The sequence below is a fragment of the Vipera ursinii genome, assembly GCF_947247035.1.
Source record: "Vipera ursinii genome assembly, chromosome: 2".
NCBI lineage: Eukaryota > Metazoa > Chordata > Lepidosauria > Squamata > Viperidae > Vipera > Vipera ursinii.
The window spans coordinates 175,852,440-175,879,943 of NC_139513.1; the positions used below are offsets into that span (position 1 = coordinate 175,852,440).

The 27,504-nt window shown below is 43.6% G+C and overlaps 2 protein-coding genes across 3 annotated transcripts in view; one reads left to right on the forward strand and one right to left on the reverse strand.

The window, feature by feature from the left end:
- The first annotated feature begins 223 nt into the window (after positions 1–223).
- Positions 224–20,562, forward strand: CRB3 (crumbs cell polarity complex component 3). 2 transcript variants are annotated; one of them, XM_083352823.1, is made up of 4 exons: positions 224–331; positions 11,097–11,356; positions 15,754–15,821; positions 17,379–20,562. In XM_083352823.1, the coding sequence occupies exons 2-4, from the start codon at positions 11,281–11,283 to the stop codon at positions 17,580–17,582; spliced, it is 348 nt and encodes a 115-aa protein (XP_083208949.1). In that variant the 5' UTR covers positions 224–331; positions 11,097–11,280; the 3' UTR covers positions 17,583–20,562. The 2 variants fall into 2 exon arrangements, with proteins under 2 accessions (XP_083208949.1, XP_083208950.1); XM_083352824.1 differs by lacking the exon at positions 224–331 and adding an exon at positions 3,393–3,519.
- A 55-nt stretch (positions 20,563–20,617) lies between these two features.
- DENND1C (DENN domain containing 1C) overlaps positions 20,618–27,504 on the reverse strand; it is a 42,238-nt gene continuing 35,351 nt past the window's right edge. The window contains exons 19-23 of the mRNA XM_083352801.1: positions 27,421–27,471; positions 26,160–26,297; positions 24,197–24,252; positions 21,647–21,857; positions 20,618–21,533 (exon numbers count right to left, since the gene is read on the reverse strand). Of these exons, the coding sequence (XP_083208927.1) occupies positions 20,958–21,533; positions 21,647–21,857; positions 24,197–24,252; positions 26,160–26,297; positions 27,421–27,471 (1,032 nt within the window). The 3' untranslated portion in view covers positions 20,618–20,957. The remainder of the gene's footprint in view (positions 21,534–21,646; positions 21,858–24,196; positions 24,253–26,159; positions 26,298–27,420; positions 27,472–27,504) is intronic.

Below are 27,504 nucleotides of genomic sequence, written 5' to 3' on the forward strand. Positions count from 1 at the left end.
AGCAGGCATATGCATAGAATGAAGGCTAATGCTAAGCTTGTAAGCCGCCCTGAGTCTTCGGAGAAGGGCGGGATATAAATGGAATTAAAAAAAAAAAGGGAACACGGGGGAACGGATCCCGCCGGGCCGCGCTGCTTTCTTCTGATTGGCAGAGCAGGCAGCTAAGCGGGAGGGGGCGCCTTACCTGGCTCAGGTACGAGACGGGAAGTACCTGCTGCTTTGGGGATCACGTGCCTCGGAGGGGAGGAGGCGGCGGCGGCGGCGCTGTCGTCGTCGCGGGAGAGCGACTGCTGGGTCAGAGCGAAGGTGCTCGGCCGACGGCGCGGAGCAGGTAAAGAAAGGCGGGCATGGCGGCGGGGAGGGGGAAGGGAGAGGTGTCCTCTTCGGGGCTTGCGGACTTTGGCATCCCCACCAGCGAAGGCCAAGGCTTGGAGCGCTGACCGGGAGAAGGAAGGCAAGCCTGCTTCTCCTTCCCGATCCTCGGAAACCGAGGGTGGGGTGTGTGTGTGGGGGGGTTGTTTTCGCTTGCTTGTTTTTGACCGGGTGTCCCATTACTAAGCCGGGGCTTGTGCGGTTTTCCCTTCAAGCGAGAGCGGTTGGCGCGCTGACCTTCCGAGCCCGGCGCCGGAGCCCACTTTGGCGGTTCTCCCCTGCAACTTCCAGCTGTTTCCCGGGAAAGGGCGGGCGGAGCAGGTGCCCGAAATGCGAAGGGAAAACGGCTCCTTTGAACTTATGGTGGGGCTTTCGGTGCGCCCTCCCGGTCTTAACTTCTGCTGGGAAGGGAAACTTCTGGGGGCATCTGGGGGGAGCGGGAGGGGATCCGATCCGGCCGAGGCCACGAGCAGTTCGTTGGTGCTGCTCGCTGTTGGAGCGACTTTTCGCTGGGTTGTGCTTCCTCAGCGGCCGGGTTAACCATTGAGTAACCTGCTTGAGTTTTCTCGCACTCCAACCTGGGAAACCGAGTAGAGGGAGAGCTTGTCTTCCGCTAGGAACGGAATTGAGAGTTGAGCCGAATCTTGTAAAGCAGGGGATGAGGAAATTCATGGCCTTTTGCGATTAGGAGATGCAACGAATCTCTCTCCCTGTGTGTGTTTCCGCGTTGCCCTGGCTTCTTAGAAAAGGCTGGCATTCCCTTGATCCCCACAATACATTTTACAGTTCTGTTCTTACATGTACGTAGTGTAGAGATGTACTCTTAACTCCACTTTCTATTTGTAATTTCCAGCCTCATTGTTTATAAACCATCTCTCCCCATATATATTTCCTAATTTAGAATCCCCACTCTGTGCACCTGATGAACTGAACCGCAGCCTAGCAAAGCTTTTGCTGTAAATTTGTTTCTGAAGGTGCTACAGGTTTCCCTCTCTGTAAGCATGTACCTTTAAGAACCTAAGCCCTTTGTGGAAAAGCCTAGCATTTCTGCAACCATCCCAGCAGGTAGCCTACTGAGAACAGCCTACTAGACTGTGGGTTACTTTTCTGCTCACCTCTCTTTGTCTAAAGTAGACTGTGCAGAGGACAAGATTTTTGAATAAATAAAAGCAGTGTCATTGGCACAGGTAGGAGGTGGAATATGAGCAGGTGTAACTCCTTTGCAGTTTTTCAAAGTACTGAGGCCTTGGCTCCCTTTGCATCTGGTCACACTGGAGAATTGTTTTCTGCAGAGGGGAAAAGTGACTTTTCTTGCCTTGCCAGGAAAGTTGGTCAGAATTCTGTGAAATTTAGTTGTAGGAACCAGTGAGAAGATAATGTTCATAGAAATTGCAGACACTGGCTTGCCAGAATTCTCTTTGTTAAACTTTCAGCTGCACAGAAGTAAACATTAGATCAGATTTTTTCTAAAAAAAATGTGGAAAGCCGTGTGTTTGTTCTCTCTGGCTGGATTCACACAATGATCTAAGCTAGTGGTTTTCAAACATCTTGATCTCGGGTTCTCTTTACATTTTTAAAATAATTACGGATTCTGAAGAACTTTGGTTTATGAGGATTTTATCAGTAGATATTTACTGTATTAGAAATTAAAACTGAGAAATGTTAATTTATTTGACCTTGAACATTGCTGCTCAAATCCATAATGTGTTTTGATTTAGGCTTATTGTGATGCATGGAGTCAACCATGTGACTGTAAACCATAGTTTGAGGTTTAGGATTACAGTATATGTGAATTAGACTACTGATGCTTGTTGAAACTTACCAAAATAGAGTGTAAGTGTATTAATCTCGCCCCTTGCTTACCTGTAACTGTTTAGAATACAGATGGATTGCCAAGATTTGAAATCATTGTGGTTATACTGTATGTGTGCTGATGGGTAGGGCCTTCATATGACTTGACCAGGCTTGAAACTTTTCAGTGGTGCAAATCAAAAGGAAGAGGAAGAGGATAGGGAAGATTTACTCATACCACGCAACCATAAAAGAATTGGCAGCTTTACACTGTGTTTTATAAGGGTGGAACTTTTGCTTGGACATTGCTTCATCTGAAAACCGCCCTATCTGAAATCTAGGATGGCCCAAGTTCCTTTCCCCACTAGACTTCTGTGCCTTAATGGCCAAGCAGAGATCTGATGACATGATTACCTGCTCAGCAAACATAAGTATTTCCTGATAAATCTTGCTCTTTTTGAAAATGTGAAAAGTGCAGGAACTGTGATAAAAAGAACACAATAAAAGTCCAGTTTTCTCTCTTTCATGCCTTGAAGTGGTAAAATTAACTTGAATATACCTCTGAAATAAAAAGGTTCAGATTCTCAGAACTTGGTTGTTGTTAGAGAAGGTAGATCAATTTGGAACAAAGTGGAAATGATTCGGGATATCTCTAGGTTCTGTCTAACGCACAGTCAAAAACTGCTGAAACTGTGGTATTAAAGATAACACTTGGTGTAAGCAATCCCTGTATAAGTTACTCTGTGATTAGTCCCTGTGGTGCTTGTCTTAGAAAAAGAAGTTCAAAGGTAACAGGAGAGGTTTACCCGCTTGGACTTCTGGATCGGCTCAAGGACTTGCTGAGCAGCCCTCTTGACTCACTGGCAGAATACAGACAGTACTCTGAATTGTAGGCTAACGTCCATGGATAGGTTCACACATGACATGAAGATAAAAAATGGTTGGCTGACTTTGGGGGCTTATTTCTTCCTAAGGGAGCTTAGCTCCATACTATGATTCCAGCGGCATGAAATCAACTTGTCTCAGTGCAAGAGAATTGGTGCCACCTTTTGACCAGTGACTCATGAAAGCTTCCTAAAGATCATGGGAATGAGTCTGTCTCACAGCTGACTTTTTGCTCGGGGCTTCCAACATTAGAATATGGTGTCAGAAGGAAGAAGAGGGGAAAACAAAACACCCCTCTGAGTCAAGAGACGTTGGCAACTGCAGACTTTCTGTGTGGAAATACACAGAAATTAGTTCCTGCATCTACTCCAAGAAACCACTGTAATCTAAGGCAGTGCTTTTCAACCTTGTAGGATGCAGGTGGTCCTTGATTTATGACCACAACTGAGTCCAAACTCTGCTACTTGTCGGGTGAGTTCCACCCCATTTTACAACCTTTCTACAGCTAAGTTAGTAACACAGTTGTTAAGTGAATCTGGATTCCCCATTGACTTTGCTTGTCAGAAGGTTGCAAAAGGCAATCACATGACACTGGAACATTGCAACCCTTTTAAATATGGCTGCCAAGTGTCCTAATTTTGATCTCATGACCATGGGGATGCTGCAATGGTCGTAAGTGTGAAAAATGATCGTAAGTCATTATTCTCAGTGCAGTTGTAACTTTGAACAGTCACTAAATGAAAGATTGTAAGTTGAGAACTGTATAAAATATACTTGGATGATCAATTATTCATTTAATCTAGATCCATCTTGGTAGAAACAAAACACACCTTTTATTTTATTGGTGGCAGCCACTAAGGACTTACTTAAGTGTCAGGGATTTAGCTTGGTTCCTTGGTCCTCACATTTCCCACAGGAACCAAGCTAAAAGTGGTACATTTACTATCTTTTGAGATCTACTCATGTAAAAGAGTTTTTCCTTGCTAGCCAGATGTCAGCATGAGTTAAGACCCAAGGTGAGTCCTTCCTAAGTAAATCGTTGGGAGTTTTATGAAAATAAGAATGTAATTATTTCAAGAGCTAGATGGGATAACTTGTTAAAGTGCAAGGAACAAAATCACTTGTTGATGCTAAAATATTTATTATTTTTGATGCAAGAAATATTTAGAGATATTAGAAGTAACCATTTACAGTAGGCATATTATTGGCTGGGGGTGATTCTCTCTCTCTCTCTCTCTCTCTCTCTCTCGGAAAAAAATCAATATCACAATTGTTCCTTTGTTGAAATCGTACACTGAGATTGTTTGAAAGTTCCACAGAAACGTGATGTTTAATAAGATAAGAGCAGCCAACCTTTTTTTCATCCTACATAGACAAAGGCATTTTTCTGTTCCTGGTAAGGAGGGAGAAGACAGCTCATTGGAAGCTGGATTGCTTTAGGGATAATCAGGTTGATGTGGACTCTGACGAACCTTCCCAGACGGGATGGCAAAGAACCCGAAGAGGATGTGCTTGTCTCACTCTGCCAAACTGGAGTAATTTGGGGGGAGCATGGTGGTCTTGAGACTGGGAGTAGCATGGGGAGGGGTTAAAATTTTCCTGCCATGGAGATCCTGATGTAGGTGCTATTTTTCCCCTCCCTGATAATTGCAGTGGGGAACAAGTAATTTTCATAAAAATTGTCCAGGACAAAGTGGTCTTGACATGCTTCCCAGCAGCCATTTTTTTTATCAAGGTGGCTGTTTCTTTGAAATGCTGGGACCTTGGATTCCTGAAGCCCAGTGTTTATTGGAAGCCTGCCGATGAACCTGATCAGAGCAAATGGTTGTTGTTTCCTGGTGTCCTGAGCAAGCACTGGAGCAGAAGATAATGGGCAACCTTGCAAGCTTTCCTTACGGCAAACAGCTATTGAACATAGCTGCCCTTTTGGTATTTGGGCAAGCTTTCTTATGCCATTCCTTTTGCCGATGAAAGTTTTTCAATAAACGTCCTCAAATTACATCCACTTTTACCTATGCATAAAGTGAGGTGAGCAACGCTTTTAATGCACCGTGCAGAGGCTGCTTTCATAGAAGGTGAAACAATTATCAATATCACAGGCACACTTTTATGCACAAGGAACATAGGCTAAGATGTAAATGCTGTATACACGTGTTACATTAGAATATATCCAGAGCTGTTAATACAACTTGCATCTGGAGTAATCCTTGATTTACAAGTTTAAGGTCAGATTAGTTTGGATCTTTTCAGGGTGATCAAATTACATTTCTCTTCCCAGGAAAGGGTGTGTGCATGTGTGCGTGCGTGCATGCATGCATGTTCAAAGGGCAAAGTGGAGATAAATCCGAAAGCTGAGGGAACAATATAGTATTTCTTTGGGCAGGCCTAAAATAGCTCTTTAGGTCCCTGCTACTGTGCATTAAGCAATGAAAGTCACTGCCATAGGACACGGTAAAGCTTTCAGAGATGGCTGGTGGTGTATTCATTGGTGGCTATTACCCACAGCCTTTTGTTTGCTTCACGGCTTGTCTTGCTTGGGAACCTTTCCATCATAGCATCTTGTGGGGTGGTTGCTGGTAGACTGCCAGATGAGGTGGATGTGTGATCCGACTCAGTAAGTAAATTCCTCTGGTGTGCTGATTATTAAGCAATCCGGTTTTGCTTTCCGCCCAGGAAATGAAGCAATTGCTGATGTGTACTCCCATTGAACTAGAAACTAGAAACTTGAGGGTATGTTCTCTCCTGACAGTCTGGCAGGCAGTTGACGGGGGTTCCTGGAGTGAAGAAATCATGCATGGACCTGGCTAAATGGGAAACCGTCTGTTCTGTTTTTTAGAAAAAACAGAAAAACTTAACGTAAATATCCAACTATAAAGATTTGAAATAGTTGCGATAGGTTAAAATAATTAAGTGTAAAACTGGGAGAGAAAAAACAGCAATGAGCTTTGTTTAAAAAGACTGATTTGTAAATATTGTATATAAGCAGCTAGGCTTTCCTATTGTTGGCTGAATATTCAATTTCTGGATTCCCCCCCCTTTCCTATTATGTTCTTATATCAACAAAGCAAAAGCAAAACTCAATTTCTCTCCACCCCCCCCACCCCCACCTTGATAAAGCCCTGGAACCCCCTTGATGTTGTAGTATAGATGAGTGAACAACATCTACTGTGCACTCTTCTTTTGAAATGTTAATTAATTTACCTTTTGGCTAATTGGCTTCCTGTGAATACGAAATAACTCTTTATTCCCACCTTATCCTGAAGATCTCACTAAATTTATTCATTTATTAGATTTTTATCCCCTCTTTATTACATTATAAGTAACTCAAGGTAGTTGAACATGCCCAATGCTCCTCCTTCCTCCTGATCCTGAATCAGTGTCCTCCGCAATTCCCTTATCAGTCCGAGGGGGCATGCTGGTTATGACCTACATGTAAATTATTGACTAGTCTGGCTGGGGAACTCTCATTGCTGTGTATTTGTTTGGTTTTATCCATCCTTGCTGAGTGATGTGAATCAAAACATAACTTGCTCAAAGCCCTTGGACCGCTCTTCTTCTGGGTCTCAGTCCTGCTTCCACTGGGCTGCTTCTCTAAGAAACATAATCTAAAACAGGGGCGAGCATCTAGCAGGGTCATCTAGCCCTTCAGCACTCTCCAGCTGCACTGCTGACATTGGGAATAAAAAGGTTAGGTGTTTGGTGGAGAGATATTGTTGCTCCGAAAAAAAGAGCCCAGCCCTATTTATATGGTAAAACCTAATTTTCCTGACTTATTCCTTATGACCTCAAAGTAAAAATTACACGAACCCATGTTAAATCTTAATGCTTAGTCTTTACATCTCCCTTCATTCCATCCTGAGGACATATTGCAAGGTAGGGCAATACTATTATCATTTATACATAGTTCTTAATTTGCACCATTGGTTTAACAATCGTTCAAAGTTACAACTGCCATCCCTACACTTGCAGTTTCCCCATGGTCATTTGATCAAATTTAGTTGCTTGGCAACATGTATTTATGATGGTTGGGCAGCACGCAGGTCATACGATTGCCATTTGTGAACCTCCCAGCTGGCTTCTGACAAACAACGTCAAGGGGAGAAGCCAGATTTGCTTAAGGATTGCACAAGTCACTTAATCATTGCAGTGATTTGCTTAAAAACAATGGCAAAAAAAGTCATAAAATCAGGCACAACTCACTTGTTTAGCAACAGAAATTCTGGTCCCATCTGTGTTGAGGACTAGTTGTACAGTTTGTGAGTTAGTGGGTATCTTCCTTAAAGTCCCCTTAATAAATTCATGCCAGAGGTGAATTTTCAATTGGGCCTTTCTGGTATAGAACTACGGCACTCAGACTTTCAACCTTTGTGATATGCTAGTTACATATAGCTCCATCCTATACCTCACTCATGTTACAGGTAGCTTTTGACTTGCAATCATAATTGAGCCCAAAATTTCTGTTCCTAAGCAAGACCATTGTTAAGTGAATTTTGCCCCATCTTATAACCTTTCTTGCCACAGTTGTTAAGGGAATCGCTGCAGTTGTTAAGTTAGTAACCTGGTTGTTAAGTCAATCTGGCTTCTTCACTGAGTTTGCTTGTGAAAAGGTCACAAAAGGTGATCACATGCCCCCAGGACACTGAAACTGTAATAAATACATGCCAGTTGCCAAGTGTCCGAACTTTGATCATGTGATCTCAGGGATGCTACACTGGATGTAAATGAGAAAAACAGTCATATCTTTTTTCTCCTCTAACTTCCAACAATCACTAAACAAATGGTTGTAAGTTGAACTTACCTGTACTCATAGATTTCAGCAGAACAATTTCTAAATGAACCTGTATAAGAATGTAACCCTGGTCCCTTGAGCACCCTGGCCCGTCTGCTTTTTTTGGCCCAGAAGGCAATATGGCTCATTTCCAGTGATCACTCCAGGCACCTTCCTTTTTTCTGCCCAGAGGGGGATTGAAATGTGCATTAAGATTACTTTTTTTATCTGCATCAGGAGAGGGGAGAGGCTTTGGGATGTTGCGTTCACTTTAGGGAGAGCAGCAAAAAAAAAAAAAAGGTCAGTGATGAACAATATAGCTGGGTGGATTTTGAAAACCTGATGTAATTGGGTATTGAGAAAGAGTGAGTGAATGAAAGTATTGAGTTACAGGAAAGGTAGAATTGGTCCTGACTGTTTCCTTGAGTTGTTATTCAACAAACAATATTTGGGGCATGCAATTTGGGGGAATGATCGACTAGGAAAAACATCTCTCTTTGTCGCAAAGTTCAGGGATATGGAAGGAGAAGGCAGCAAATGTAATGGATGGATGGGATCAGGGAGATAATTGGGATGTCCTTGCAAGAATTGCAGAGGGTGTTTGCCCATATAATCAGCAGGGTTAGGCCTGACTTAATAGCCTTAGCTAACCAAATATAAGTTCGTAAATGTTGAAGTATTTCCATCTCAGTGGAACGTATGTATGTTTTTGTGGGGACGGCAACAAACAAGGATGCCTGTGGAGATTCTCAGTCATTCGTGTTGTCTCATAGTTGTCTCAAAGGCATTTTTTTTCTGGGCTGTTTTTTTGTTTTGTTTGAGGCAGAAGAAGAAGAAAATGTTTCACTTTTCATGCAAAAAGCTTCATCAGTTCCGATGATGGGAGAGAGGGGAATGGGAGGATAGGTAGTGACAATTGAGACTGGATGGTAGAGGGATGGAAGGATAAGTTGTGATAGGATGGTGGTGTGTGTGAAAGGAATATATTTCTTTGCAGTCTTCTGGTCTCTCCAGGCAGCACAAGTTTGCCTCACATGAAATACTGAAACAGTACTTTCATCTGAACGGGATTTCTCATCAAATCTCTCTTGATTTTGTAGTTTTCAATTTTTTAAGAAACAAATTATTTGATTTTTCAAGTGTGTTAATGATTTAACATAGAAAAGGAGGAAAAACACCATACAACAACAGAGAAAAAAACATAAATAAAAATAAACTAATAAGAGTAAAAACTGTTAGAATACCTAAATATAAAATAAAAAGCTCAATTCCTAAACAAATTGAAATTCAGTCAGATAAAGAACAATTGAATGGCTGAGCTCAGTCTATCTAGTTCATATTCCATCCAGCGATTTATGTCAATGTGAAAGAATAAAACAATATATTTAGTTATATCCCCTGTATAGGAAAGCTAAATCTCCATAACTGATTTTTCAAATGTGATTTAACTTCACATTCACCTCTTTAATGTTTGTTTTCTCAGAAACTTAGTGAATATTAAACCAAAATAATGGCACAAGAAAACAAAGGCAAAATGTGTGAGTTGTGTCTCTTCCAAAATATTATATTTCTAATATACAGAAACCCAATCTATACAACATACAAGTAGTCCTCAATTTACAACCATTTGTTTAATGACCATTTGAAGTTACAAAACAGCACTGAAAAAAGTGATTTATGACCATTTTTCTCCCTTATGACAGATGTAGCATCGCCATGGACACATAATTAAAATCTGGCTGCTTGGCAACTGGTTCATATTTATGACAGTTTCAGTGTCCTGGGGTCCTGTAATCATCTTTTGCAACCTTCTGATGAGCAAAGTCAATGGGGGAAGCCCGATTCACTGAACAACCACATTACTAACTTAACAACTGCAGGGCTTCACTTAAGAACTGTGGCAAGAAAGGTCGTAAAGTGCAGCACTTTAACAATTATCTTGCTTAGGAACAGACATTTTGGGCTCAATTGTGGTCATAGGTCAAGGACTATCTGCATTGTGTGGTGCATCTAATATTCTCCAGAAAGAATCTTTGGTTGCGTTAATCACATTTTAAGATTGCAAGATAGGGTTGCTTTATTAAAACAAGATATCCCAGGTCTTTGTTCTAAATTACTTGTAGGTTATACCTATCTAACCTTATATCTATCTAAGTTCTATTTTTCAGTTATACATAAAAATTAATAGTTGTTTGGGAACCTCCAACTCTTTTTCCAACAATATTAATCATGTAGGAGTTTTGGGCACTGCTAACGCATGTTTCAAATAGCAACATCAAAATAAAATTTATGCTGTCCATATTTAAGTCATTTTTACTATAATCTGTTGAATGGGAAATGAGACAGAACCAGCCTTGTAAATGAAAAAAGTAATACTGTATTAGCTTGTTTAGCCAATTGATTAATTATGTGTCACCAAAGCATTCCAAGTGATCACAGATAATCTGCATGATTAGTCAAATTACTGGTTTGTTCTTGTTCCCATTTTAGGTGTCCTTGCCTGCATCTAAACGATTCAGAAAATCATTTAGGCAGAGCTCTAAAATAATCCAGTAGTAATCCAGCAAACTATAAACCAAATCCAGAAATCTTGTTAAGCCACAGTTGTAATAAATAAGCTAATAAACAATGGTATCAAACTCTGGCTTACTTAGTTAAACAATCCATGGGTTACCACTGGTGCCATTGAGAATTATTCTAAGCTATAATGGCTAAATGAAGTGTGCTCTATCAACAAGAAGCAACAGAGTATTCTGTCTTTCTTGCATATGTGCTTGAATGCCGCTTGTCACTTAGCATTTTGCAAACTATGCTTCATGTTTATATAAGGGTGTGCTTTAAAATACTACAAAAGACAGTGGTGAGAAATTAAATGCAGGCAATGTCTCCCAAGGTACAAGTTTATGAATAACAATTTATGGAGCATCCTACATTTATGGAGGATTATATTACATTGCAGGACAGAATGACTGATCTATTGTCCCGTTTTTGTGTGTGGATGTGAGGTGAAAAAAATGATCAGAATTGCCATGTTGGTGGAGAGCAGAATGTTCCGTGGCTATACCAAAAAATGCAGCAAGCCAGTTGCAATCCTGTTCCACATCCCTAATGTGTATTCATTCAGAAGAACATCTAATTGACCGTTTGTTCAATGGAAGAAATATCTTCTGATGATTCCAGACAATTTCTGAGTTGTACTAAGATTGTGGGAGGCCCAGATTTAAATCTAGCAGTTGTCTAGATATTTGAGTATCATTCACTTTGTCTCTTTCTTTTCCAGGGGCAAACAAGCCTGGTGTTTCTCTCCCAGGACTTTCTTGCAGCAGAAGAACTACTTGAAGAACTGAACTACCTTTGGGAAGCTGCTGCAGTACAGGCAGAAGTTGGTGCCAGCAGCCTTTCTTCTGCGGCAGTGGGGACTTCCTCCCCTCATCCTGTCCCTCTCCTGGTTGGAGAGGTGGGCAATGGCTGGCTCTGGACAACTTGCATTCCTTCTGACAGTGTCTCTCCAATCCCTTTTGCATCCTGCATGGGGTCAGGGTGGGTGAGCTACCTTTGCTGCCATAAAGGAAAGAAGAAAGGGCTGGCTAGAATTTGGGGAGGGAATTTGGCATCTCTGCTGGCTGGTGGTTTGTGCAGTTGCCTGTCTGCTAAGTGATTGCCTGGAAGAGTGGATTGTGTCCAACAGTCAGAATGTCTTCTCTAAATTACTCTTCCCCTCCCTCCCAAAAGTTTGAAACTCTGTATCTGCAACAGTTTGGACAGTAAATATCCAGCTTATACTATAAATTCTAGGAATTCTATCTCCTGTTGAAGTATGATTGGCTTTCATTGATTGGCTTTATTTTGATATCTTAGACCAGGGGTCGGCAACCTGAAAAAGGAAAAGAGCCACTGGGAACCGGTTCCATCACACATTAAAAAAAAGTGGGAGCCGCGTGCGTCCATGCACGCGCACGCGCAAGATGTTTTTTTCTTGCGCATGCGCAGATGTGCGCGGTTGCCATTTTTTATGTGTGATGGAACCGGTTCCCGGTTGCGCGACGGCGACGGCCTGTCTGCAAAGCTGCCGCTTTTGGCAGCCTGCAAACGTGCCACGGCAGCTTTCCCAAGAAACGGCGCCGCTGCCCATTCCGTGAGATGCGCACGCACCTCTCCGAACGACCGTAGGTGCGCACGCACCTCCCCAAACCTTTGGAGAGGTGCGTGCGTACCTCCACGTGAACGGGCAGTGGCGCCGCTCTTTGAGAAAGCTGCCGCGGCACGTCTGCAATGCTGCCGCGGCATGTCTGCAATGCTGCCGAAAGCGGCAGCTTTGCAGACGGGCCGCAGCAGCTTTCCCAAGAAGCGGCGCCGCTGCCCATTCCGAGAGGTGCGCGCGCACCTCTCTGAACGACTGTAGGTGCGCGCGCACCTCCCCAAACCTTTGGAGAGGTGCGCGCGTACTTCCGCGCAAACGGGCAGCGGCACCGCTTCTTGGGAAAGCTGCTGCGGCCCGTCTGCAGAGCTCCCGCTTTCGGCAGCCTGCAAACGTGCCGCGGCAGCTTTCTCAAAGAGCGGCGCCACTGCCCGTTCATGCGGAGGTGCGCGCGCACCTCTCCAAAGGTTTGGGGAGGTGCGCGCACACGTCCGCCCGTTCGGAGAGGTGCGCACACACCTCTCCAAACGGGCGGTGCCACTCTCCATTTGGAGAGGTGCACACGCACCACTGCCCGTTCGAAGAGGTGCGCGTGCACCGGGCGGCTGGGAGCTGCAGGAGACGGCTCAAAGAGCTGCAGGCGGCTCCGGAGCCGCGGGTTGCCGACCCGTGTCTTAGACTGTAAAGTATTTAGCAAGAGCACAATGTCATAGTTAAACAGTGCTCCATGTCAGGTATCATTATATGCTTATTTTTATTTAATTTGTTCTACTTACAAGCCCCCCCCCAAATGCTAAAGCAAATCTAAGGGAATAGGCAATAAATTAATGAAAACATTTGAGGGGGAAAAAACAGGAAAAAAAATCAATAATAAACCAGATAATGTACCATTGAATACCATGTTGGGAGAAAACAGCATAAATAATAAACCAATTAAAATATTCAGTTATCAAATTAAATATGGAGCCAGAAATCACTTTTCCCCAAGGCCTGCTGAACAAAGCCAAGTCTTCAAGCTTTCCCAGCAGGCATGGGTGGTCATAGTGAATGGCTGCCGCGAGGCCCTGTTAGACTGCAAGTTTTAGTGTAGGACCAGGAACACCTGCTTCCATTGTTTATTTTGAGAACACTCCATTTATTTAAATTTAATTAAGTTGAATTCAATTTAACCCTTGAATGTTTGATTGTTTTGCATAGCTTTCATTCTGAACTGGATTTTAAAACTTGGACGAGTCTGAATACAAACATTTCAATTTTGTTGTTGAGTTTATTCTGTTGCACAAGCTACCTTAGGGGACTTTAGTCCATAAAGGTAGCTTTAGAAATAGTTGTAATAAATAAATTATGCAACATTATGGACACAATCTATTAAATTTGAAGTGTCATGATTTGCCAAATACATATTTGGAAAATATTTGACTTCCATTTTGGTAGAGCGGAGGGGCAAATTAGTTTGTGTTCAGAGAGATCACAATTATATACGTGCCTTGTTCTTGTAGTTTTGATTTCTCTGCAGTCTGAGAAAGCCCGTAGCCTTCAAATTTCTGTTTATTCAAATATAGTGAGACATTAAAATAATAGATTAACTAAAATCAGAATCCTTTTCTTTCCTCCGTGGCTGAATTCTGAATTATTTCTGAATTCTTTGCCTCTTGGCTAGATCTCACCTACAAATTGCAAAACAGTTTCAGGGTATAGCTCAGACTCCTTCAGGCCAGGGAATGAGATCTGGCTAAATTGTTGGTGCCCTCCTATCACTCTGGGCGTGGATTCTCTGAAACTTGGGAAGACTGCTGAAACCTGGTGGCTCCACCTCGTACCTTCTCATACCTGGAACAGCGCTCAGGCCAAGGCAGAAGTAGAATGCCTGGGAGCAGAAACTGTTCAAACACGAGCCACACCTGCCCCAAGAGCAAGGTGAAAGCATGTCAGTGGAAGTTTCTTTAAAAAACACCACCAGCAATTTTGTAGTCAAGGGAGTCATTTCCTAAATGTTGCATTTCTGGGTGAGGCTTAACAATCTTGCTGGTATTTGGGACATTTTAAAAAGGAAACTCATGGATGGAGTATTCATTTTGAAAAGAGCGTTGAGCCCTGTGATAAAACACAGATTTCCAAATGAGTCTGAAAATGCATTTATGTAGGCAGGATTTGAATTAAACTCTGTGGAAGTAGTGTATCTATGTTTCTGTTTCGCTAATGCCAAAACTTTAACTTAGGTATAAATAGGGCAGGCAATGTCCCAGTAGTAATTGTCTACAGAACTAGTAGTGAGCTTAAATGTATGAAACAACCAACTCTAACTAGCATTGGGAATTAGTGAATGATTGAAGCTATTCCTTGACCATTTCTTTCTGGCACTACTACCCTGGATTGTCCATGGATATTTTATTTTATTTTAATTCCATTTATATCCCGCCCTTCTCCAAAGACTCAGGGCGGCTTACAAGCTTAGCAGTAGCCTTCATTCTATGTATATGCCTGCTTGTTAGGGCTTTCACACACACCCCAAGCGGCATTATTACAAAGTCAGCTTATTGCCCCCAACAATCTGGGTCCTCATTTTACCTACCTCGGAAGGATGGAAGGCTGAGTCAACCTTGAGCCTGGTGGGACTCGAACCTGCACTAATTGCAGGGCATCTGGTGTTACTTACATTATTTTTATTCAAACGAAGAAACAATCCAGGTGAACAGGTTAGAAAACCATCTATTTGCCACATTACAAAGATGCCTGGGTATATTATGTCATAACGGTTAGTTACTGGGTGGCATTCCATTTAGTTGTGTATGGCTGGATAAAAAAAATCCCATTACCTTGGATAGATTTGATTTCTTGGCTGGTGTGTTATTACAAATCAACTTGAAGGAAAGACATGAATGGAGTATCATTGAGATCTGTGCTGAACCCTATGATGTTCCATATTTTTATTCATGATTTAAATGCTTCTGTAGGGTGTTATTTTAATCAGACTGGAGATCTAAAGCATGTTTTATGCTCCTGCATTTAAGTCCAAGAATAAAGGTAACTGAGTAAGGTGGCAACAGTGTGTATGAAAAGTCTAAGGGCCGACATTGTTGCCAAGCTGACCATGATCCAGCGAAGTGGCAGAACCACTAATAGTAAAGGCTAATTTTCATTCAGCAATGCTTTCATCTGCAATACCATGTCCTACTTATGGTTAAATGATATTTTAAGAAGAATTGAAACTGGAAAGTCCAGAAAAGCAGCCACGATGGTCAGGGACATAGACATGACAGAATAGGGAAGAAATTGACTAGGTTTGAGGAGGGAAGATTGGAGTGATATGATATCAATTGTCAAATATTTGGGGGGAAAATAACATCTAGAACAGGCATATCAAACTCGCGAAGTCACATGATGTCACGTGACATATCGCGACTTTTTCCCCATTGCTGGCAATGGGGTGGGCGCAGTTTCAGGATGATGCGTCCGACCTGGGGCCTGGCAGTTTGACATGCCTGATCCAGAAGATGGAGCAGAATTCTTTTTTGTGTTCCAGAGAACAGAAGTTATTCCTGAAGACAAATTAGATGTGTAAACCCAATTAGAAGGACTTTCCTAATAGACACCAATTTTGAATAGACTGTGCTATGAGACTGTGTCCTTATTTTTACTGGAGGGACTTAGGGAGAGCTTCAGTAGTCTCCTATCTGGAATGCTGTAGTTTGTAACGGAGAAGTGTTGTACAACATCATTTGCAAGATTTCTTCCATGGCATTGGAGCCAGGTATGGGGCTCTTCCTGTATTTCTAATGCTGTTTTATATCTCTCCAAGGTTCCTCCACTGACAACAGTACTGCAGGGCCTACAGCAGCGCCATCCACTTCTTCCAAAGGCCTGTCGGTAGGTGTCTCGGAATGTGAGCTGAGTTACTAATAGTTCTTGAGGGAAAGGTATAGTAACCCTAGAGCAGGGGTGTCAAACTCAATTTCATTGAGGGCCGCATCAGTGCTGTGGTTGCCCTCAGGGGGCCGGGTGGGTATGGCCAGGGTGGGCGTGGCCTACTGGGTGGGCATGGCCAGCTCTACATCGTTCGCATCAAGGGTGCCCATGGGGGCCTGGGCCGGAGTAGGACAGATCTGAGGGTCTCTGGCAGAAGGAGGGTCTCTGGGCAAGGGCCAAGGCAGTGAGGGCCGTTCCCTCACTGTTTCCAGGATGGCTTCACGGGCCACATGAAACCACTTCGCGGGCCCGATCCAGCCCCCAGGTCTTGTGTTTGACATGTCTGCCCTAGAGCATTTTCCCTTCTTTCCAGTGAATGAGAAGAACACAGTTGATGTTTGTGTTTGATATAGTAAAATTGGGTGACTTGAGGATTGATCATTATACTAATATAAGATTGGCAATGTGGAACATCACCACTAGATGGTGCCTATTGACTCACAAAGTACTCAGCTTTTTAAAAGAGACAGATCTTGAAAGATAGTTGTGTTCTCACATGAGTACCTATAAAAGTGCAGACTTATACACAAACATAAGAATGCATTGGCAGTGGGAGGCTGGATCTGAGCTGTATTTTTGGTATTGGAAACAAACAAAAATAGAAAATCTTGCACAAATTCTCTGCTTTCTGTCTGTGTGTCCATCCATCCTACCATAATTGATAAGGGCTCTGAGCCTGAAAAGAAGCTGTGGCAGTTTGGTGAATCAAATAATGAAGCAGTGTGTCTTTAATGTGATTCTTAAAGCAGCTGAATCTTTTAAGCTTTTAAAATGACAGTCTGTTTGTTTTATGGAGAGTAGGGATGCTCGGCTTGTGCGAGATCTCAAATATCTTTTCTAAATATGTGCTCTGGCTTAGCACATAAACAAAGCTGTGTCTTTGGATAGCAACATTTTCTTTAGAGAGTCCTCGCGTTTACAGCCATTCATTCAGCAACTGTTAAAAATTACAATGTCACTGAACGAGGGACCCTTATGATGGATCCATGAAGTTGTGCCCATTGCACCTTCCCTGCAGTCACGTAATAACTCTTTGTGAACTTCCCTGGTCACTTCCCACAAGCAAAGTCAAGGAGAAGCCACCAGGGAAAGCCACAAGCTGTTACCATAAGTTTGCTTTTTCCACTTTTTTTCCTGAGGAACCCCACTAGGGAGTATGTCTGCAATATCCCCCTGCTTCCCATGCTCCATAACGTCAGGTGGTCCAGAGGTTGTTGCAGTAACCAGGACTCCTGGGGTTTATGCGTTATGACCATATTGCTTAGCAACAGCAATCCCAGTCCCAATTGCCATCGTAACTCACGGACTACTGTACCAGTGTGCTACAACTGTTGATTTGTGCAGCACAGACTGCAAGGGGTGGGTAGCAGCTTTTTCATGTTGGGCTCTGCCCTGCTCTGTTTGTGTGCTGAACAGCAACTAACTCTGCTCTCCTCCTTCAACTCTTCCTCTCTGCAGAAGGCGGAACTTGAAGCTGCCATAGCTGTGCCTTGTGTTTTTGTAGGCCTCCTGCTAATTGGCCTTTTGGTTTTCATGGGACTCAAAATTCGGGAGAAGCGTCAGACAGAAGGGACCTACCGGCCCAGCAATGAGGAACAGGCAGGTACCCGGGTGGAACCGCAGACCAACCTCAAGCTGCCTCCAGAAGAGCGACTTATCTGACAGAGGGAAAAAGGACTCACTTTTGGGGTGCCTCTTTGGAAAAAAACTGCTTAGCACACTGGACTAAAAAAAAAAAGAGAGACTGAGGAATGGACCTGTGAAACGAGAAGATCCCCAGTATGGTTGGCAGCATTCCCAGCTGGCTGGCTAGCTATGAATAGCTGTCAGCGGAGAAGTCCTAAATGCCAGGAAGAGGATTTGAAGGCAGCCCGGGAGGTGGTGAGACCTGGTAGAGATGCAAGATGGGATCCTGCTCTCTGCACCCAGAAAGAAAAGGCCCACCCGGATGCTGTGGCAACTGACCGTGCTGGTTGGATACCCTCTGTTTTCACTGTCCTCAAGGACAAGTCTTCCTAGACAAGGATTGACTGTGCAGCCAGTGGGAACGGTTGGTCTTTCTGAAGGGAGAAGGACAGGAAGGCTGCTGCCTTGGCCCAGCTGGTGGATTCTGGGAAGGGATTTCAAGTGTGTCCTTTTTTTAAGTGTGTGTTGACCTCTGCTTTTAAGAATACCACTTTTTAATAAAAGCCAATCTCCCTTTTTTTGATAAGGGAAAAATGGCACCACTTCGTGAACTCTGCGGTGGGGAAGGGGTTAATGCACTCAGTTCCTCGATAGAAAGTTTATTCTGAAATGATCTAAATACATAAATGGAGGACATCACTCACACCAAGCAATAAAATGAAGGAAACCATAGAAAGTCTCATTCAATCTTACCGAGCCATCTAGAAATTTTTGCTAGACCTCACACATATGAAACATGCGGTCTATTTATTCTTTGGTTACAAGTTACATCTTTCACGTGTCTCATTTTGAAACACTGGGTCATTCAATTTATATCCTATTTTTATTTTCTGTAACTCAAGGCTGGGTATGTAATGCTCTCCTGCCTCCTGTTTTCTCCACAATCACCACTTTGGAAGTGGGTTGGGCTGAGAGAGAGTGACTGGCCCCAACGACCCAGCTGGCATTCCTGCCTGATGGAGGACTCTCTTTACCCAATTTTCTGGGCCTTGCATAGAATGCAGGCAGCGTTTCTTTGATGCAGTGATGAATTAACTCTGGAATAAGGGCATAAAGAGACATCCAGGCTTCTGTACGGGCAATCCTTGGCTTATGTCTATCTTTTAGTGATCATTCAATGTTACAGCAGCACAGAAAAAAAAGTCGCTTTTGACTGGTCCTTGCACTTACAACCATAACAGCATTCCTACCATCACATGATCAGAATTTGGGCACTTGGCAACCATCATATATTTACGATGGTTGCAGCAATCCCAGGGTCATGTGACCACCTTTGTGATCTTTCCTTTCGACTTTTGACAAGTAGAGTCAATGGAGAAAGCCAGATCTGCTTAACAATTGTGGCAACAGATCTTAAAATTGGATGTGACTCACTTAATGACTACCTCATTTAGTGACTGACGGCTTGGTTCCAATTGCAGTTGTAAATTGAGGACTACCTGTAGCCATCCAAGTTCACGGGTGAAAAGCTAGTTTGGTGTAAGAAACTTACAAAGGAATATTTTAGGCTTTGGCAGACACTAGGTGGCAGCACAGTACTGCATAGCAGGGGTTCCCCAGCCCCTGGCCCACTACAGGGCTGTGGCCTATTCAGAACTGGGCCCCACAAGAGGTGGGCTAGTGTATGTACGCAGTTCCACTTGCGTGAACGGCTTCCCAAAGGCTTCTCTCCTGCGTTAGTGGAGCTGCGTGTGTGCATGCACTCTGGCCCGCCTCTCACGCAGCCCAGTTCCCCTCTCCCCCCCCCCGTAACCAGGCCGCCAAGCCACCTGCTCCCAATGCTCCAAAAGCAGAGCGATGAGAGCAGAGGCTGAGTGGGATGAGTGCACTCTGCTCAGCTTCACTGACTCACCGAGGCTGCCTGCGCAGGACACCTGATCCATTTTTGGACTGTCGGGGCAGCCTCCGTGAGTCTGAAGGAGCACGAGGCACTGCCCCCAAAGGCTTCTCCGTGCCAAAAAGCTTTTGTAAATGGATGAAAGGCTTCGGGGGAGCGATCTCATGCTGCTTCAGGCCTTCCGTCCCTTTAAAAAAGCTTTTGGCATCGGGAAGCCTGAAGAAGCGCGAAACCGCACCCAAAAAGTACACATGTTCCAGCCCACTGCTCGCGCAGCCCGGTTCTCCTCTTCCCCCCCCCCAGTCAGACCACCAAGCTGCAAAGTTTGGGGACCACTGCTGTATAGTACCATATACAGGTAGTCCTCGACTTAACGACAATTGAGCCCAAAATTTCTGTTACTGAGACAGTTAAGTGAGCTTTGCTTCATTTTACGACCTTTCTTGCCACAGTTGTTCAGTCAGTCACTGCAGTTGTTAAGTTAGTATCAGGGTTATTAAATGAATCTGACTTCCCTATTGACTTTGCTTGTCAGGTCACAAAAGGTGCTCACATGATCCTGGGACACTTCAACCCTCATAAATATGAGTCAGTTGCCAAGCGACTGAATTTTGATCTGAAAGGAGGATTTTTAACTCAGGTTTGGACAGCTTTAATGTGTGTGCATGTATGTGTGCAATGGAAGCTCCAGCGGGGTAGATAATTTCATGTATTTCTTATTTTAAAATAGCAAGAATCAATGTGGCCTATAGCTGGAAGCACTTGGGGGGCTACCAAAAAGTATCTATCTTAACAGAATAATTAAAGTTGACCCAATGCAACTTGGAAGCTGAAGAAGTCTTTAAAATCACCCCCTAGATTTTTTTTTTTCTTCAGGAGTAACCTCACCCTTATCTCTTTTAAGCCTTAAGGGATCTTATACTACCTTACTGCTGCTAAAACTAGCTATTTCTGGCTGCTCTTCTGTAATTATTTGCAGAGCAACTGGACCTAGAAAGGGCTTATCTTAGTTCTGTATTATTGGTCTGATGGATCCCTAGCTTTATCAATGCAGAGGGGCAAAGGATTAGTTTACAGTTTACAGAAAAATGACCTGCAAGGGATCTCTCTCTCCCTCTCTCTCTCCTCCCCCCTCCCTCCCTCCCTCCCTCCCTCTCTAACTAACTAAGCTACTTTTCCTGATATGCTGTTTGAGAAAGGTTGACATGGGAAGCAGTCTTCCACACTCGGCAGAGGAAAGGGGGTCTGCCCAGCTCAAGAAATTCATTTATTGAAATAGGAATGAAGCCCTGCCAGTTGGCTGCACATGAACTAAGTGCTCCTTTTCCTTTGTGCCATTGACAGACACATCCCCACCATCTTCTGCTGCTCGCAGTATTTTTATGTGCCTGGAGAGATGAAGCCCTTCTACACTGCTGCTCCCTCTCCAAAGGCCTCCAGGTTCAAAGGGTAATTATGACTCAAACACAGAAGGTTCTTTTCTCTTAAACATTGTCTATTTTCAGGATGCTCTTTCAGGCCTCAAATCTTTTCTTCAGTTCCAGCACCTTAGGCTGCATCGATTGCCGAGAAACTAACTGGGACGGTAAGCTGGTGACTCTACCTAGGTTCTTCTTTGCTACAGAGTCATTGGCTTTTGTTTGTAAAATGTCTGCAGATGCTTGGATGGTGGAACTACTAGCAATCAACGACTCTACCTTTGGGTTCTCCTTGATTGGAGGTTCAAGGGTCTGGTCATTCCTACATTCTTGTGGCAGCTTGGTAGCAGTTTGGCTCTGTGGTAAAACTGAACTAGGAAAGGCAGTTTCAAGATCTGCCTCCTGGGTCAATGTTGCTTCTGATGGCTCATTGCTAGCCTCCTGGAAGGAAAGAGTGGGGGTGTCCAGACCAGGACTACCTTGCAGCTCAGGGGAGCTGTGGACCAACACCTCGTTACTTGTGCTTGCAGCTCTGGCAGACAAAAGCAAAGTGTTTGACGCGTTCTCTTCATCCGTGTAGCCCAGGAACGCTCTGTCCTCAGACAGGGAATCATCAGCATGGTCCTGTTCTTCAGATAGGGCTTCATAAAGAGCCTCTCTACTGGGCCTCAGCTGCAACAGGTCAGAAGACAACGGGGTCAATATTCACGCCTTTCCGGTGGCAGCTCCATTGCTGCAGTGGCACCTCTTTACAGGCACCCAGAGTCTGAGCTGGTGGGGCCTACCTTAGTATAGAAGCTCTCCTCTTCTAGGTTACAGAAATCCAAGCTGCGGGTTCCATAGAGAGGCTGTTGAGCTTGGCTGGACTCCAGCAAGTTTAGTGTCTCAAAAATTTCACCTAAGAGGTCAAACTTCTCTGCATTCAGGCATCTTTCACCTCCCTCAGGTTCCACAGAGGAGTCTGGGGAAGGTGATTTGAAGGAAGCTGAAACATCCCTGGAAGATAAACATAGGAGAGCTTGACATTGTGAGGCAGTTGATAAAATAGAAAGGAAACAATTTTATTAGCAATTGGATTTAAGTAAAAGGATTTGCTAAAATGCGTGTGTTTCACTTCGTCCTCTCTGTAGGGCTCTTCTCACAAAAGGTGCAAGGGAACTAATTAATAAAACAGATGAATTTGTGTTCTGAAGCTGAGATTCAAAGGTAATATTTAGGGAGCTACCAGATAAGCTAATCTCAGTCTGGGCTTGCACAACGCCACCAGTGGCATTCATGGGGTGGTCAAAGGGGAGGAGCCAAATTAAAGCAGCAGCATTTTGTCTCTGGCTCTTATGGTTATGTGGTGTGATGCTGCGTACACATACGAAAAGTGTTGGAGCTTGTGAAACCACAGGGCTATGCCACTTCATTTTGAAAAAACCTTCAGTCTTGCACAGAACTCTGAACACTTTCACTGTATATTAAAAAGCACCCTGCGTGGCAAGGTTTTTTTATATTTGCTGTGAACACAGGCTATATGCAGACCCTATGTAGACTTTTGTTCCATGCTCTTTTGAAAACTCTCCCCAAAGAAACCTCTCCCCAAAGATATATGTCTGGTTTTGTTCAAGGAGGGTGAGGTTCCTGCATTTGCCCAGATGAGGAATTCTTGATAAGTGGTACTCATCTAAATTCCACATTGCCACATTTTTAATGAATTTAAATTGAGGTATTTAGCTATAATGCATTAGCAGAGGAAATAGTATAGGTTTGACTCTCTCACTAAAGAGTAATTATCTTGTTAATTTACCATTAGTTAAGAGTTAGTGACCCCTGTTCCAATGGGTTTGAAAATATGATTTGTAACAGGGACAATCTTTTGGTTACTATTTTTTTTCCTGCAGCTGGATTTTTGACTCCATTATATAAATGAGGGTGTTTCAAGTACTGTACCCAACTGTTGCTCTTCAGCTAGTAAAGGTAAAGGTAAAGGTTCCCCCGCACATGCGTGCTAGTCGTTTCCGACTCTAGGGGCCGGTGCTCATCTCCGTTTCAAAGCCAAAGAGGCAGCGCTTGTCCGAGGACGACTCCGTGGTCATGTGGCCGGCATGACTAGACGCCAAAGGCGCTATTACCTTCCCACCGTAGTGGTCCCTATTTTTCTACTTGCATTTTTACGTGCTTTCGAACTGCTAGGTTGGCAGAAGCTGGGACGAGTAACAGGCGCTCACTCTGCTACGCGGCACTCGGGATTTGACCCGCCAAACTGCCGACCTTCTGATCGACAAGCTCAGCGTCCTAACTCACGGAGCCACCGCGTCCCTTTTGCTCTTCAGCTACAAGGATTTAATTACTCTTCCCACTTCAGGGGATCCTCAGTCTTTGAATGTCTAACATCTATGTGTGTTTTCATCCATCTCTTACATTACTGCCTATGTCAACAACCACATATCTTACAAAATCTTTTCTTTCTTTCTTTCTTTCTTTCTTTCTTTCTTTCTTTCCTTCCTTCCTTCCTTCCTTCCTTCCTTCCTTCCTTTCTTTCTTTTCTATAAAAATATGCTAAAGTGATCTAGGCTTTGGAAATTGCAAGTCAATTTTCTACAATCTGAACAGAGATAAAAAGGTCCATGGAAAAGTAGATAACTGTATGATGAACATACCCTGTATAACAGGGCAGAATTAGTTTTTCCAGAGCCAATACTCAAGGTGAAGGTGTTGTTTTTCTTTTTACCCCTGAACATTTTCAAAAGAACAAATATGTAAATCCCCAATTTTTGAAAAAAAAACTTTTAGGGCAGAGGTTTCCAACCTTTTGGGCACCAGGGACTGGTTCTGTGGAGAGAGGTTTTTCCGGGGACCAGAGAGTGTGTGGTTTTGTGTACTGCCTGCACCCCATGGATGGGGCTTTGCTTGTTTGTGCGGATCAGTTGCTGATGTGCCATGGACTGGTACCGGTCCACGGACCGGGGGTTGGAGACCCCCGTTTTAGAGGATTTAAAAATCTCAACCTAATTCTGAAACATGACAATTCTGTAGTGTTTCTGTCTTGTTTCCTGAGAAGTAAATTTTAACACAGCTTACAGCTTGAGGTGATGTGTACAGAGTTGAATTGCAACCCTTTGATTGAACAAAGGCTTTTGGTTTTTTTCACATAGGCCTTCCCTTTTTTGTCAGTGTGGTTTGTGCAGAAGCATTTCCTACAGGCTGAGCCCCTTCTCTCCCCTCAGGCATCAAAGGTCCTTGGGACAGACCTGAGACCCTACAGAACTCAGCTAAGAAAGCAGAGCAGTGCTCAGAGTAAGAAGAGCTAGTGGAACCCAGCTGTCCTCCATTTGTTTAGTTTGTCCTACCGTTGAGTCTCCAGTTCTGTCTCGCTGTTTGTTCTTTGTGGTCGTCTGGGGCGAGACTGAAAAGAAGAGAGGGAACTTCAGTCACCATGCAGCACTGGACTTGTAAGGGAACAGCCATCGTTTTTCTTGCCAGTACTTTGATGTTCTGAGGATAGGCAAGTTAATGGAACCTTTCCTTTGGGATTTAGAGCTGTCTATGGGTATTCCTTGATTTATAACCATTTCTTTGGTGACCATTCAAAGCTACAACGGCACTGGAAAAAAAATGGCTTATGACCATTTTTCACACGACTGTTGCAGCATCCCCATGTCACCTAATCCAAATTTGGATGCTTGGCAACTGGTTCATATTTATGACCATTGCAGTGCCTGGGGCCATGTGATCACCTTTTGCAAGCTTCTGACAACCAAAGTCAATGGGGAAACCAGATTCACTTAACAATCGTGTTACTAACTTAAGAACTACGGTGATTGTGGCAAGAAGGCCATAAAATTGGGCAAAATTCACTTGACTGTCTCACTTAGCCACAGAAGTTTTGGGCTCCGTTGTGATCATAAGTCAAGGAATATCTGCATTCCTCACTTGAGTCATCAGAGCCCGAAACCCCAAACTGACTTTCCTGCAGATATGGTCTGGCACTTCAGTCCTCAAAAGTCTCAGCAATGGATCTTGCTGTCTGAGGATTTCTGGGAATTGGAACCCAAAACATCTGGCAGATGACCAGTTGGCTTAGTTAGATTCCTGGGATGGGATGGGGGAGGGAAAAGATTCATTTAAAGATTTCCAAAACATCAAAAATGCAGCTTTGTGAGGCACTACCCTTTGATATTATTTTGACACTCGTAGTTGACAAAAAAAGTAGTGGCATATAATTCTTTTTCTCCAGGGTTAGAAAACATGCCTGCAAAAAAGGTTGTAACAGAAAGAAAGCAATGACCCTTAATTACTCTAGGTGTTCTCATTTCTGTCCAGAAAAAGCTTTTGTTCACAATCTCTGAATCAGGCAATTAAATATTTTGAATTTTGCCTGCATGCATATAGATGGGTAGAAAGTCCCATCTGCAAATATTTTGCGTTATTGTCCTTTTACAATGAATTTAAAAGGAAGCATGCACCTGTCTGTTATTAAGAGTCTGCCATAGAAAATGTCTAGGACTTTCAGAAGGCTATAATTCCCAAATTATTCAGGGGAAGCCATTAATAGTTCAGCTGACACAGAATAAGATAGTTTTATCTTGAAATTTAAATTTATTTTTTATCCTGTGGTACTGTTACTTTCTGCTTTGTGAAAAATATTTTGGGGTTTAGGCATATTAGAACTTAGATGAACGTTAACTGAGTTCACTTCACATAACTGCTCTTCTGAGTTTTCTTCTGCAGCATACAGTATACAAAATCTATTTGTAGTTAGCTGCTATTAATATTCCAGTTATTTTCTCCCCTTCAGCCCCAGGGCACAAGAGCATAAAATTGCATTCTAAGAATAATTATGAGACATAAAGGGCCATGAAAGGTCTATTTTGTAAACCTATGGCTGGTGACGATAAAAGTCTTGTTTTTAAGCACCAAACAAAATGATTGAGACTGAGCTATACTGTACAATATATGATGGCCTTAAAGTATCTTATAATTTGGATTCCTGTTCAATTATTTATGTTCTACTCCTCACTACTGCTTATACAAGTTGCACACATTCAAAACTTTCTGCCCACATTTTTTAAAAATAAAAAATATGCCCTTCTCTAAGTTGTTTTTTTTTAGTTTTGATGATGCAAGTGATTCCAGAATCTTGTACAATTGCTGCAGAGATCTGCTACAGAGGACACCCAATACTGTATCTGGGCCATGAAGCGAGGGACACCCAACCTGTTCCTCTGCTCTTGTTCATTTCCTTCCCCCAAAGCTCCCCTCATCTGGCTCCTTCCAGTCTTTAAGCCATGAACACTTCCATTCTCTCAATACCTTCCCAAAGTGCTGGGTGATGGGCAGTCTGCTCTGCAGGTTCTCAAACTGTTTGTTTCTGGTAGGCAGGATGGGACTGGAGATCTGACTGTCATCCAGGGACTGTTCTTGCTCTCTGGACTGGTGTAGAGTGGAATCCTAGAAGAAAACAGCATCTTATGGAGCATTAGCTCTGCTTTCCCTCCCTACTGTATTCTTCCTGGGGAGTCAAACAAGGCAATAGCCACACATACAAAGTCTGAAATATGGTTGCTAATGTGACCTAATGACACAGTAGACCAGTGATGGTGAACCTTTTAGAGACCGAGTGCCAAAACCACAACCCAAAACCCACTTATTTATCGCAAAGCGCCAGCGCCGCATCAGCATTGTGGTGTCCTCAGGGGGGCCATGGGGGTATGGCCCACTGGGTGGGCATGGCCCACTAGGTGGGTATGGCTGCGGTTTTAATGGCAGACTGGGTGGGCGTGGCTGGGGTGGGCATGGCCACTTCAATGTTGCTCATGGGGGGGACGCCTGTGGGGGCCGGGTAGGGTTGGGGGACACCCAGGGGGTCTCTGGCAGGTGGGGTTGTGGGAAGGAGGACCAGCATAGATGGGGGGAGGCATGCAATCCTAGCTGAGATTGGGGGGGCCAGGGCGCCGATGGGGATCTGGTTTTCCCTTGGCTTGCTGGGAGTGGGTATGCTCTACCACCTCTACTTGAGCTTGCTAGCTGGCCACTTTGCTCCTTTGTGCTGGGTGGGGCTGCCACTCCGGGTGGCGGTGGTGGCCTAATGGACCTGCGCAAGCTGCTGGCAGCGGTGACGAGCATGCCTACAGAGAGGGCTCTGAGTGCTGCCTCTGCCATGCGTGCCATAGGTTCACCACCACTGCACTAGATAAATGTTATTCAGGCAAGACAACTTGGTGACCTCTGAGGGGGTTATGCTACATTAACATACTACATGCAGTGTTTTTCATCTTTGGCAACTTGAAGATGAATCAGCTTCAACTCCCAGAATTCCTCAGCCAGCATGGTTGAAGTCCACATGATTTCAAATTGCCAACATTGGAGAAATACTGATTTACTACCTGCTTTTTAAAATGAATTTATTCCTGTTCTTTTTACCTCCTTGTGGACTTTGCAACAGGAGTAGTGTAACATGCAGACATAACTGCACTTGTATGGTAAAATATACTACTATCACACTGTTCCCCCCCCCTTTTGTAACATTTTTTAAAAGTAGAAGTTTGAAATAGGAAAGAAAATTGTCTCTTACTTTTATGCGGCTCCTTATGTTTTTCAACCTGATTTTGGCATGACCTTTGGCCTGGAACATACAAAACAAAGTTATAAGTATAAT